The sequence below is a fragment of the Atractosteus spatula genome, chromosome 1, assembly GCF_055471065.1.
Source record: "Atractosteus spatula isolate fAtrSpa1 chromosome 1, fAtrSpa1.hap1, whole genome shotgun sequence".
Lineage (NCBI taxonomy): Eukaryota > Metazoa > Chordata > Actinopteri > Semionotiformes > Lepisosteidae > Atractosteus > Atractosteus spatula.
Window position 1 is genome coordinate 895,780 of NC_142706.1, and position 11,909 is coordinate 907,688.

An 11,909-nucleotide genomic window follows, 5' to 3' on the forward strand; every position below is an offset into this window, starting at 1 on the left:
TGGGGAGAATAAGATCGCTCAAGGTTTTGAACTGCTGGGAACCGGGCTTCACTGTCTCTGACAGGAGTCCGTTTTCATCTCCTTCACGGGTCCCGAGAGCTGCGTGAGGTTTTCAATTAAGTAATTCATGAATGGCACGGGTTTTTGTTTAAGGAAGCATGAAATTAATACAAACAACGTTCTTAACCCTTGACTGCAAGCAGTGTGCACATTGTGTTCCGGAGGAGCTAATGTATCGTGTAGTTCAGACACAGACCCGAATCGGTGTTCAGAGTTTTACTGCCAATCAGTGAAACCGAGCTTGCAAGCCTCAGATCCTAGATCCATGTGCCCACATGTCTTAAATGCGCACATTTTTTCTTAGTGTGGAGATACAGGAGCTAAGAATCATTCCATTTGCCGTCCACCGCGCGGGGGGAACTCAGGTTTTCTGGTTGGGGCGTATTTCTAAATTTGCTTGCAGTTTTCAATGAGAATAGTATTTGTTAGCAGTCCCCGATTCAGAACCTCCTTCATTCAAGTGCGCTGCATCCAAGCGCCACACCCGCAGTAGGCGTGTCTAAAATTACCACACCCACCGCAGGAGTGTCTGGCATGGCGCCCCTCCCACTGTGGGCGTGTTCGACAGGGACCCTCCCAGCTCTGTCAGTTCATCATCAACTCATCAGTAAGGGCTGTATTTCTGACTTAACAGCCAGGCAGTGTGTTACATCTGTTGCATTTTGTACCCTAGACGTATAGTGGATATCAAAAGTCCACACAACCTTATTGAAATCTCAGCTTTTCAATTGTATTTTATTAAAAATGTTAATTGTAATACAAAGACGCACAGATTACTTAGAAAAAATACCTAATATATATATATTCAATCAGAAATCAATGGCATTTAAGCAGAATGTGGAATGCTGGTATAGTTCACAGCTGTCAGTAACAGTGACCAGCTCTGTCAGCAGATCGCAGCCCTCAGAGTCGCGCAAGAGCTTTGTAACCAAATCCTTCTTAATCATGAGGTACTTCCAGCTGCCAAACACTTTGTTAAATGTCCGTTAAATATTATAATTACATTTTTAAAGAAAACAATACTAATATCATTACAATACAGGCATATAAAATAATTCCCTCCCCCCTATGAAAAGAGAAAACATACAGTACTGTAGTGACACCCTCCTGCTCCAGGTTCTTTGTCATTTAGAACTGAGTGAAGGTTCATTTCTGTTAAAACACCACGAGCTGTTTATGTAAATTGAACCTGGCTGAAGGGGCCAACTACAAAGAGCACCTTGTTTTCAAGACTGGATCTTCAATTGAACACAAAGAAATCTTCAGGACCTCTGTATAAGGACAGAAGAGTCAGAACGAACAATAGTTGAGTGAAGAGATAGTCTAAGACCCACTCAGTCAGAAAACAAAAGCAGAGGATTGACTGAGGAATATTTTCAGACAGGTCCTGACCTAGTTATTCAGGCTAGAATATAGCAAAGCAGAAATGTTCATTAAAAATAATCCACCTTTTATGCAACAGATTTCTCTTTAAAAAATTAAAAATTTAAAATTCCCCAATTCCCGATTCCTGCAACCAATAAAACAATTCTAATCACTTAAGCACAATGAGAGAGAACCAAAACTGTGAATTTCCTGAAAGGCCATACTGACATAAAGCAGATGGTCTAGTCTTGTAAAGCCTTCAGAACCAGAAGCACTTTCACATGAGAGCAATGCAGAAAGAAGAGCCAGTTGCCAGAACCACAGCCAGTCTTACATCAAACAACCTTTTTCAGTGTAATGAGATGTTTTGTTTAGACTTTTCAGTCCCCATGTTAAAAATGTTTAAAAAGTCCTGGTTTGTTAATAAATTCTCCTACTGACTGACATATAAGCAAACATCCTTTGTGCATCATTATAACATTATAAAAACATCTATTCCACTGTTCACACAGGCTGCCAAGGAACAGGTAAAGGTTTAAAAGAGAAAAGAGACCCAGCGTTTCGGCTGTGGAGCCTTCTTTTGGATGTGAAGCCTGAAAAAGTGACAGCTGAAGAAGTCTCCACACCAGAAACATTGTGTCTCTTTTCTTTTCCTTCCTGCATGGAATTAGCTGTTCCTTCTATTCCACTGAGTTATTGTTATGTTCTGAATGTGAATATAAAAGTGTGGGTTTTTACATTTTAAAAACAATATCTAAAACTGCAACAGTTATTGATGTATCAACACCGGTTCTTTATATCCCAGGAGGCTTTAATAATTAAAGACACACAAGGCTATGGGATCTTAAGCTGTGTGAGCCTTTTTCAGCTGCTCAGTAAGAGATTTTTCAACAGCCTCCATCATTCACAGGGCTAGAGGAGAGCAGTTCCCCAGCGCTCCCATGTGATGTGCTGATCTCCAGATCCAGAAATCATGCAAAATTAAATTTCACATGTCGAATATGGGGGGAAAAAATACGCAACTTTTTTCCAGGTTAGTGAGCTCATTAAAAAGAGTGAGCCGTGTCTGTCCATTGCTCACATCTCCACTGAGTGGCAGCAGACCTGGACAGCTGATGCCCAACAGGGCTGAAAAAACATAATGTTGCCCAGAGAGTAACCCACGTCCTCCCAGCCTTGACAGTGACACTGCATACACGACGGACAATTACAATCTGGTACAACCCAGAAGAGAGACAGATCCCAGCCCCAGCAGTTCACTACATCTTTCAGTCAGTTCTGTCTGTGGTCAGAAAGAACCTTTTCAAACTGATCTGATCACCTTTGAAAGTGCTACTGTGCAGGTTGTGTACCGGTTTTAATTAAAGTCGACCGAGAACATTAAAATAGTACAGAAGACAAATCATCACAGCAACATTCTCCAGCTGCTCAATAATACTGCAGGTCGGTAACTGCACCAGACAGGCTCCCCAGCGCCCACAGGACACAGGTCCTCGCCCAGCGCGGGCGTGGAAGTGTTCGTCTGCAGCGAGAGAAGACCGGTCTGTTGGCGAAAGTGTAGCGTGAGAAAGCGCCCAGGCGCTGGTAGAGCAGCGGGCGAGAGGGCTGGAGCTCTGCAGGGATTGCTGAAAACAGTGCAGCAGGCACAGCGTGACCAAAAGGCCACGGCTCTGCACCTGCAGCCTGACCCTCTGGAAGCCCGCTTGTGTTTTAAAATGCAGTAAACAGACAAGGCTCACATGAGCGGCTTTTTTTCCCCACAGCTGCAGAGGTTTTTAGATGCGAGTCTCCGCATGCTGTTGCTGCTGCTCCGGGCTGGGGGGGGTCGGGGCGGCCGGGGGGCTCACAGGCGCCCCGGAGAGGGGCTGCGGCTGTGGCTGGAGGCCTGGAACACAGGACGGAGCAGCGGTCAGCAGCGGTCAGCGGGAGGCCAGCGCCACACCACCCACCTGCGAAAACTAAAAACCTTCACCTGCATGCAAGCGCCATTTCACACAAACATGATTCGCTTCTTTTTACAATAACAGCTGTAATTTGTGAATTCAATCCCAGACATGTTAAACTGTCAAAGTCCTGTAATCAAGTGATATTTTCCTGTTCCCTGCGCTTCGTCCTTCAAAATGATTTTGCTCAACAGCCTGGGCCGAGCATGGGCTGCACATCCACTGGCGCAGTGGCACCGCCAAGCACCAGGGGGGCCCTACAAGGACGCCAACCTCTGAGTGGAAGAACGGGCGTCAGTTTCTTTGTCTGGTGTTGCTCTATGAGAAATCTGTAGCTCTCCACCTCCAGACACCCCGAACAGGAGGAAGATGCCAGGCAGCAGTGTCCCAGCCCATGTCCCACTCAGGAGTGCCAGCGCTCACACACAGGGGCAGGACAGAGGGACAGGGGACACACACAATGCCGAAGCGACAGAAGAGGCACAGGACAAGAATGTCCAAAGCTACTGTCTCTGTATAAAAGCACAACAGTCCTTAATTAGCATGCGTTATTACAGTGGGCCCCAAGCCCAAAGAATTCTTGATCTATGTTTTTGCTTAGAAATCGATAGCATATATTCCACCTTTGAAAAGGACATAGTTTAAAAATAGAGAGGCAGTACTTCACACAAAGAGTGGTGGTAGTGGGGAACCAGCTGCCCAGCCATGTTGTTGAAGCCGATACCCTGGCTTCTTTCAAGAAACAGCTGCATGAGACCCTCAGGTCAATTAGCTACTGAGAGCCAAACGAGCTCAGTGCACGGACTGGCCTCCTTGTGGTTTAAGACCAGTGGCTGGTGTAGTTTAATGTGAGCTGTAGGAGGCTAGCGGTTCGAACTCACCAGAGGTCGAGAGGGGCTGCCGGCTCGCGACCGCGGGCGCACAGGGCTGGAGCTCCTACTCCTGCTTCTCCTGGGGGACCACTGCGGGGGGCAAGAGTTGGCAATCTTAGTGAAACACTTGGTTCGTGACGCAGCAAGCTCCTTTAAGTGGGTTTGCTGCTGCACAAAACAGCTTGTCATTTTTGCTTTGTCGTTGCAGTACCCATCACCCACCAAAGCTGCAACCCAAACAAAGCGCCGCAGTGCTGCCATCCAGAGGAAGATGCTGAAAAACAAACTAACCTGCAAGGATCCGATCTGCCAGACAGTCATGATTTCACCCCCTATCAGCCTGGCCTCTTTGTAAACCGATCCACAGACTGCAGGTTTTTCAAATTAGCTGACATGGTTCCCAATAAAAATACTCCGGCATTCCGAGCCGTTTAGACCGATGCAGTGAACCGGTTATCGCTGGTTATCGCACAGGGCCGCGGAGGGAGCGAGGTTACCAGAGCACCCCGCCGGGTGACGGCCTCCCCCTTCATGATGACCGCGTCTCCCTCCACCAGGGCCGGCCACACGTGGTACGCCACCAGCGGGGCCGAGTACTCCGAGTCGAAGCTGCGCCGGTACCTGCGAGAAGAGAGGGGGCGCTCAAACCTCCCCTGGACAAGCCCTGTCACCCCCCGTCTCCTGTCTCAGAAATCTGACACTTCTCCCTTCCCCGCGACCTGTGATGTGTGAGCTGTGTGGCTGTGCTGGGGCAGGGAGACCCCCAGTGGCGGATACAGGAAGCACATACTCTGCGGAGCAACTTGCCGGAGCACAGCTAGCTGGTTGGCCTAGTCCAGTTATTGGAACAAGTAATAGGTTTATTCCCTGCTGAAAAGAGAAGAAAGAAAACACAACGTTTTGGCCATGGAGCCTTCTTCCGGTGTGAGAAAGACAGGGCAGTGACACCCGAAGAAGGCTCCATGGCCAAAACGTTGTGTTTTCTTTCTTCTCTTTTCAGCGTGGAATAAACCTATTACTTGTTCCTTTGCAGTCTACGTATGCTGACGCAGCTGCCCACCTGAACTAGTCTAGTTATTATTAGTCATTAAAGCACGGCCATTGACCCCCAGCATGAAGAGCGCAGGCTCACTTGGTCTCGCTGTACAGCTCCCCCTCCGCGCTGAAGGCCAGGTCCAGTGGTGGCTCCAGGGTCTGCATGGCGAAGGCCACGCGGCACACCTCGCGCAGGAAGCTGCCCAGGAGGATGAAGTCCACCTCCGGCGGGAAGGAGATCTTGGGGTGCACGTTCATGGCGCTGATCACGTCCTGGGGAGAGAGGCAGCCAGCGCTTTATCGCCCATAGCGAGTCTGCAGAAACCTTGTGCGATGAGCAGGTGGGCGTGGCTACGTGTGGGTGTGGTTAAGTATGGGCGTGGTCACGACTGGGCGTGGCTCCGGTTTCAGAGGCCTTCTCACACTCCAGCCATGGTGCCCTCACAGGGGCAGAGCAATGCTACCATTCTACCAAGCGTTACAGGTACAGTAACTACACAAGAACCGACGTGAGAAGATCAAGAGAAGATGTGATCAGGTGATGCATACGAAGGAACAGCACACTTAATAACTTCATGTTTGTCATTAACCCTGTAATGATGGTGGAAAATAGAATCTTGTCGAACATTTCTTAGGCTTTAAGATACATGTGCTATATCATGTCAATATACGTTTCCTCTTCAAAAATACGTTTAACTTGGACACGGTGCACACTAGTTGTCGTTTATTTTTTCCTGAATTAATCGACATCTTACAGGCACAAACAAAGTCAGCTTACTGAAAGGTCTATGTAATTGTAATAAAGTCAATAACTCGCACGCATCTTAAGCCGGGTTTGTGTCTCAGTCGAGCTGGGAGTCTCGCTGACAGTCGGTTCCCAGTGTGGGCTTGACGCAGGCAGGAAAGGGAGTGGGCAGGGAGGAGGGGGGCACTCACATTCACGCTGGCCTGGACGTCGTAGAGGTCCAGGTTCCGAACGATGTAGTCCACCACAGCGTCCTCCAGCGACTCCGGGCCGGCGTGTGTGGGAGAGAGGGTCTTCCTCACTCGCAGCTTGAACTGCCTGTAGGCCATCTTCGCCGCGTGGAAGGCCTCCTGGGCTCAGGGAAACAGAAACAGTGCGGTGATGAGACCTGGATCTACTGGAGTACTCGGGTACCAACACCTGGAGCTACTGGAGTACTAACCCCTCTAACTACATTAGTCCTAACACCAGGAAAGTCTCGAGTACTAACACTTGGCACTACTTGAGTACTTAAGTACTAACAGCTGGAAACTTTCGCTTTGTTGTCTATGTACTGTACCAATTTGCTGTGCTCTTCATTTTACTATGTACATTATACGCGCTCCGTGCTATCGTACAGAACTTTTTAAGTGTTTTGAAAGGAGCTCAAAAATAAAATGCATATTACTGGTATTGTAGTAAGAGCTTAGACTAATCCCAGTGTGTTTCCTTTCACACAGTATGACTTACAGCATTCTTCAGCTGCCATTTAACTACCCAATACCAATAAAAAATCATTTTACTCACATAAAAGAAGAAAAGCATGTTCTAGCACCGGTAGCTCAATATGCAGCCATAAACAGTGTCAAGAGCCGATACAGCGATTGAAAAACAGCAGGTCCCTGGTCCAGTGAGAGAAGGGCTCGTACCACAGTGCCTATAAAGATGATCCTCTGCACCATCTCCAGCTCGTCTATGTAGCGGCGCAGCAGGTTCTGGGCCTCCAGGCGCTCGGTGGAGTAGAGATCGCTGAAGCGCGAGAGCAGGCGGGCGTGCCGGGAGGAGCTGGTGAGCTGGGCGCGAGTCGGGGAGTCGCTCCTCAGCAGGGGGCTGGGGGACCGGCTGCGTCGGGCCAGCGGGCTGGGGGACCGGCTCCTCGTTAGCCTGAAGGACACAGAGACAGGGCTGCAGAGCTCTGGAGCACAGGACAGGACCGATCAAGGAAGAGTTACATTGTGTGACTGAGGCCGCTCGGGAGTGTGGGTCGGGTCACCAGGACCGGGACTGGCTACCCCTGCTGTAAAGGGTCTTGAGATCATGCGTCATGACAGGTGCTACAGATATAAAATAAGCATCAAGAATTATTGCCACTGCTACACGAGTTTAAGTCACCCACCTTTACAGTATATACTGTATGTACAGCAGATCTAAGAAGATGCTACAGTAAAAAGGGATTCTCCCACTCTCTTCGCAAAGCAGGGAGGAAGTGAAAGGAGACTCTTTCTAAAGCAAACTTCGAAATCTAAGCAGAGGTCATGTTAATATTCGAGCAGCACGATCCGGAGCTTCTCTAAGGCACAAAGCGATTTACAGCCTCTACAGGAGCTGAGCCGTGCCGCCAGGGATATTCCCAAGGGAAAGCTCACCTGTCCCGCAGCAAGGACTTCTCTGCCGTCAGGAAAGACACCTCGTCCTTCAGCAGGCGGATCTGTCGTTCGTAATCGTCCAGGACGTCCAGCTTCCTCTTGTACAGGTCAGCCTGGTCACAGGCCGCCCTCAGCCTGCGCGACACAGCGGGTGCGAGTGGTCAGGCTGGAAACCGGTCACCATCACCGCAGGGCAAGGGACCACTTCAACACAACACTGACCTCTTCCCTAATCACAGGACACGCCTTTCCAGGGCCGGAGGCAGCAATTGATGTAAAGGGCCTTATATCCAAGAAAGCCTTCAGAAGGGATTTGACTGAACTGCTTCTGTGTGGCCCTCTGCTTTCCTTGTGTATCCGAACCCTCATTGTAACTGTTGTGTAACTCTGCTGTCTCCTCTCACTGTATAGTTATTCTCTCTGTAAAGCACTTTAAGAAGCCACTGTCGAAGGCTCTATATAAAATAGTTTATTATTCTTATAAAAAATACAGTTGATAATGTACAATGTATATTTATATTTATATTTTCTGTTAAGTTATATGTGAGAAGCATTTGTTTTTCTATTCATTGAATTGGGGGCAAATGTCCTTTTCTAAATAAAGGTTAAATTGCTTTCTTCCATTCATCAACAGAAACCCACTTATTCTCAGTGAGGGTCACAGTGTCCCAGAGACCCTTCTAGAAGCACAGGACACAAGACTGGACAACACCCTGGACACCAGTCCATCACAGGACACAAGACAGGACCACACTTTGGACAGGACACTAGTCCATCACAGGACACAGGACAGGACCACATCCTGTACAGGACACCAGTCCATCACAGGACACAAGACAGGACACACCCCGGACAGGACACCAGTCCATCACAGGACACAAGGCAGGACCACACCCTGGACGGGACACCAGGGTTTGGACAGAACACTTGTCCATTGAACCCAGGACCTGTGAGACAGCAGCTCTTCGCCTTCTCTTCTCATGTGTAACTCGGTTTACTCTCCCCTTCTGCTGCTGTAGTTTGGGAGGTTAAAAGCTGAGCTCACAGGGCAGCACAAAACTGGTCCCAGGAGCTCGACTCACTCTGCTTTCAGCTGAAGAATCTCGTCTTCTGTAGCCAAAAGCGTCGTTGCGGATTTGTTTTTGGTGTCATCAAGTTCCAGCTGAGCGTCTTCTAAACTGAAACACATTTTAAGACAGAACTTCATGGTTTATTTCTGTTGCTCTGGACAATTCCTTGATGATGCATGCGTGCCATGAACATCTTTACCCCACAATGAGGACATATCATGTTTGGAATAGTCTGTCCTTGGGAAATCGCACTCGTTATTTAGTTCACCGAGATTCACACACATGCACGCACACATACACTGTAGTACTGTAGAAACCTCCCCGCGGGCCTTGCCTACAGTCCTCGCTCAGTCTCATCCCTCTGACGCTGCACTCACACTTAAACTCCAGAGGGGTGCAGGACAACAGGTTCGCAGCTACAAAGTTAAACCCGAGCTGGACCCCAAGTGTGTTCCCCCCCCCAGAACAGGAAACTGGGCTCCTGCAGGAGAGACTCACTCCTGCCTGACGGAGTCCAGCTCCAGGCGCGTGGAGCTCAGCTGCGATTCCATCTTGTGGATTTCGTGCTCGTGGGACTGAGACAGGTCCCGGATCCTCTTCTCCTTCTCCACAGACTCCTGCAGACACACACGCCGTGTTTAAACGCCCGCGCTCCTGGCGCTCCTGGCGCGGCTCTCGACGGCGCCGCCGTGTGCGCGGGCCCGGCGGCGGTACCTGGATCAGGCTCAGGCTGGTGTCGGCGCTCACGCCCGCGGAGCCCAGAGCGAAGCAGGAGCCCAGCCAGGGCAGGAGGCGCGACTTCAGGGTCTCCACTCCGGCATAGTGGCCTCCTGCAACGTCACGGGGCAGCGTCAGAGGGAGACCGGGGGACCGGGGGACCGGCCGGGCGGGCCGGCGGGGGGCGCCCCTACCTTCGCTGGCCGTCTGGCTGAGCACGGCGAAGAGCTGCCCCTGCACCCGGGCCGTCAGCTCCACCAGCTCGCAGCACCGGTTCAGGTTCTGGTCGCAGGAGAGGAGCTGTGGGGGTCCGAGAGACAGGCCTCACTGGGGGGGCTCGGCCTGGAGTTACCTCACCCCCCCCACCCCCCCGGTCATAATTATACTCCATGATAAAACCGGCACAATCTGTCCTTTAGAATTTAATTTTGACTGACCGCATTAAAACTGCAGGAATGAGCTATATATGAGGCGTTATAGCTCGTATTACTCTACAGGAAAGCAGTGGATGGGACCGCAGGAGTTTTATATATATATATCTCGGTACAGTATATTTGAGATTTCCGTCTGAAATCACATCCAGTGACGTTCTGAAAATATGATGCTGTTGTAAACCGTTTCAGCAATACGAAGTGAGCTCTGTGCAAACTCTGGAATGATGCACGTAGCGGACCTCTCACTACAGGTAGGATACACCTGAGGATACGAGTTGAGGGCTTTGTAAGGGCGCGGCACGATGACAGGTGGAGCACGCACTCGTGTGCTGCCGCTGGGCCGCGGGGACGGATCCCAGGCACGCGCAGGGCACAGCTCGCGTGTTTCCTGTTTCCACGCCGGGAAGGGTCTGGCGATCTCCATGACAACGAGCGTCCGTAGCAACCAAACTCCGCGGCGGAACCAGCGCTTTCGACAACAAGGCCCCTAGATGTGTGCGCCCCTAGATAACGACCCTGAACCCCGAGATTCACCGCGAACCCCGTCTCCGCTGAGCACTTTCACATCGTTCCAATGCGCACACACACACACACACGGCTTCATCGGGAATTAGTTCAACCTTTGCCTTCCCCTGCTCCCGTCTGCAAACGCGGGGCTGCAGAGATACACGCACGGCGGTCTGTGTGCTGTTCGCGGGGGAAGACATATATATCACATCGTGTGAAACAGTCGTCTGAAAATGCATCACTATCATCCGTGATAATCGAGGGGAGTAGGCGCTGTGCGGAGCACCGCTCATGAACATTGTGCACAATCCGTTTTTGTTTCCCCTTGCAACGACTGGCCTTCTTTTATTTTTTAAATGACTTTCGCTGGACAAGACCTGGAAAGCAGAGCATCTTAAACACTTCTCCTCCATCCCCCCGCAACAACAACAGAAAAAAACAAACCAAAGAAGAAAGCTGTGGGAGGAAGGAAGGAAGGAAGGGAAGGGAGACGGGCGGCTTCGTGGCGACTTACATGATAGTCCTTGAGCCAGGACTCCAGCTTGTCCTGCAGGGCGCTGAAGGAGGAGGTGCTCGCCAGCCTGCGCAGCGTGTCGGCCATCGCTGCTGCTGCTCCAGCCCCGGTCTGCCCCAGCAGCTCAATGGCAGGGCAGTGGGGCTCCCGGCATTTATACGCGGGGGTGTGCAGCAGCAGCAGCAGCACAGCCCCTGACGTCTGCCGATGCTACCACGGACGCCAAGCGCCGCTTCAGTTGTAGCAACGCTATTTCCCAGGATGGGGGAGGAGGAGGGGATCTGCAGGTGGGCGCACGGTGCTGCTCGCACGCCGGTCGAGGTGACCCAGCGGTGCCTTTGTGATAAACACACGCTGTCTGCACGCCTGCCCGCGTTGGTTACACGCACCTCTGTGATGCAAACAAGCCCTGTGCGCGGCGCCCGCTGTCCCGCGTCTAACTACACACCTCATGTACTGGACACACGGTTAGGTGCCTAAACGCTGAGATTTATTTCCCCTTTTTTTCTAAAAAAAATAAAAAATGACACCACGCTGTCAGACCAACTACTAGGTATTGGTTCGCCATTACGCGCAGAGCCATCGCATTATGCAGCGCAACATTAACAGTACGCAATATTACGTGTGGACCGGGCGTGAAGGAACCACGATTATTTCATGATTCCAAAACACAGTTACTGTTTTTTTTTATGTATTACAGATCGATAATTATAAGAACGATCTACACCAATGCTTTTTATTTTTATTTTTTTTCAGAAAAAGCTATACACACGATATGTGAAACGCCGATCGTTAAGTAACTGGCGATGCTACACTGCAAATGTTGAGCGCAGAGTAATAACACCGTCAACAGACAGTCAGGATAATAATAGTGCCGATAATATGAGGCGCTTAAGGAAGTCGGAGCTCTAGTGGGGGCAGTAACTGAAAACAGACGACCCGGAGCTGAACACCAGCCGGGCACAATTCCTATTTGGGATTGTCTTTTTTTAGGGAACACGGCATTCCCGAAACTTCCCTTT

The 11,909-nt window shown here is 50.3% G+C and overlaps 1 protein-coding gene across 1 annotated transcript; it reads right to left on the reverse strand.

Moving 5' to 3' along the window:
* Positions 1-780: 780 nt before the first annotated feature.
* On the reverse strand, positions 781-11,007 carry spata18 (spermatogenesis associated 18). Its single transcript, XM_088908824.1, has 12 exons — positions 10,888-11,007; positions 9,627-9,732; positions 9,430-9,545; positions 9,214-9,332; positions 8,728-8,823; positions 7,646-7,780; positions 6,929-7,163; positions 6,212-6,370; positions 5,373-5,548; positions 4,738-4,861; positions 4,250-4,330; positions 781-3,310 (listed from the first exon to the last, which is right to left on the reverse strand). Exons 1-12 carry the CDS (start codon positions 10,972-10,974, stop codon positions 3,269-3,271), a joined length of 1,476 nt encoding a protein of 491 aa, XP_088764950.1. The 5' UTR covers positions 10,975-11,007; the 3' UTR covers positions 781-3,268.
* Between the last annotated feature and the right edge of the window lie 902 nt (positions 11,008-11,909).

Coding starts and splice junctions, on each gene's coding strand:
- spata18 (XM_088908824.1), bottom strand. CDS start 10,974: ATGGCCGACACGCTGCGCAGGCTGGCGAGCACCTCCTCCTTCAGCGCC. Junction 5,549..6,211: donor ACGTCCAGGCCAGCGTGAAT/GTGAGTGCCCCC, acceptor CTCTCTCCCCAG/GACGTGATCAGCGCCATGAA. Junction 4,331..4,737: donor TCACCCGGCGGGGTGCTCTG/GTAACCTCGCTC, acceptor TGCCCCCCGCAG/TGGTCCCCCAGGAGAAGCAG.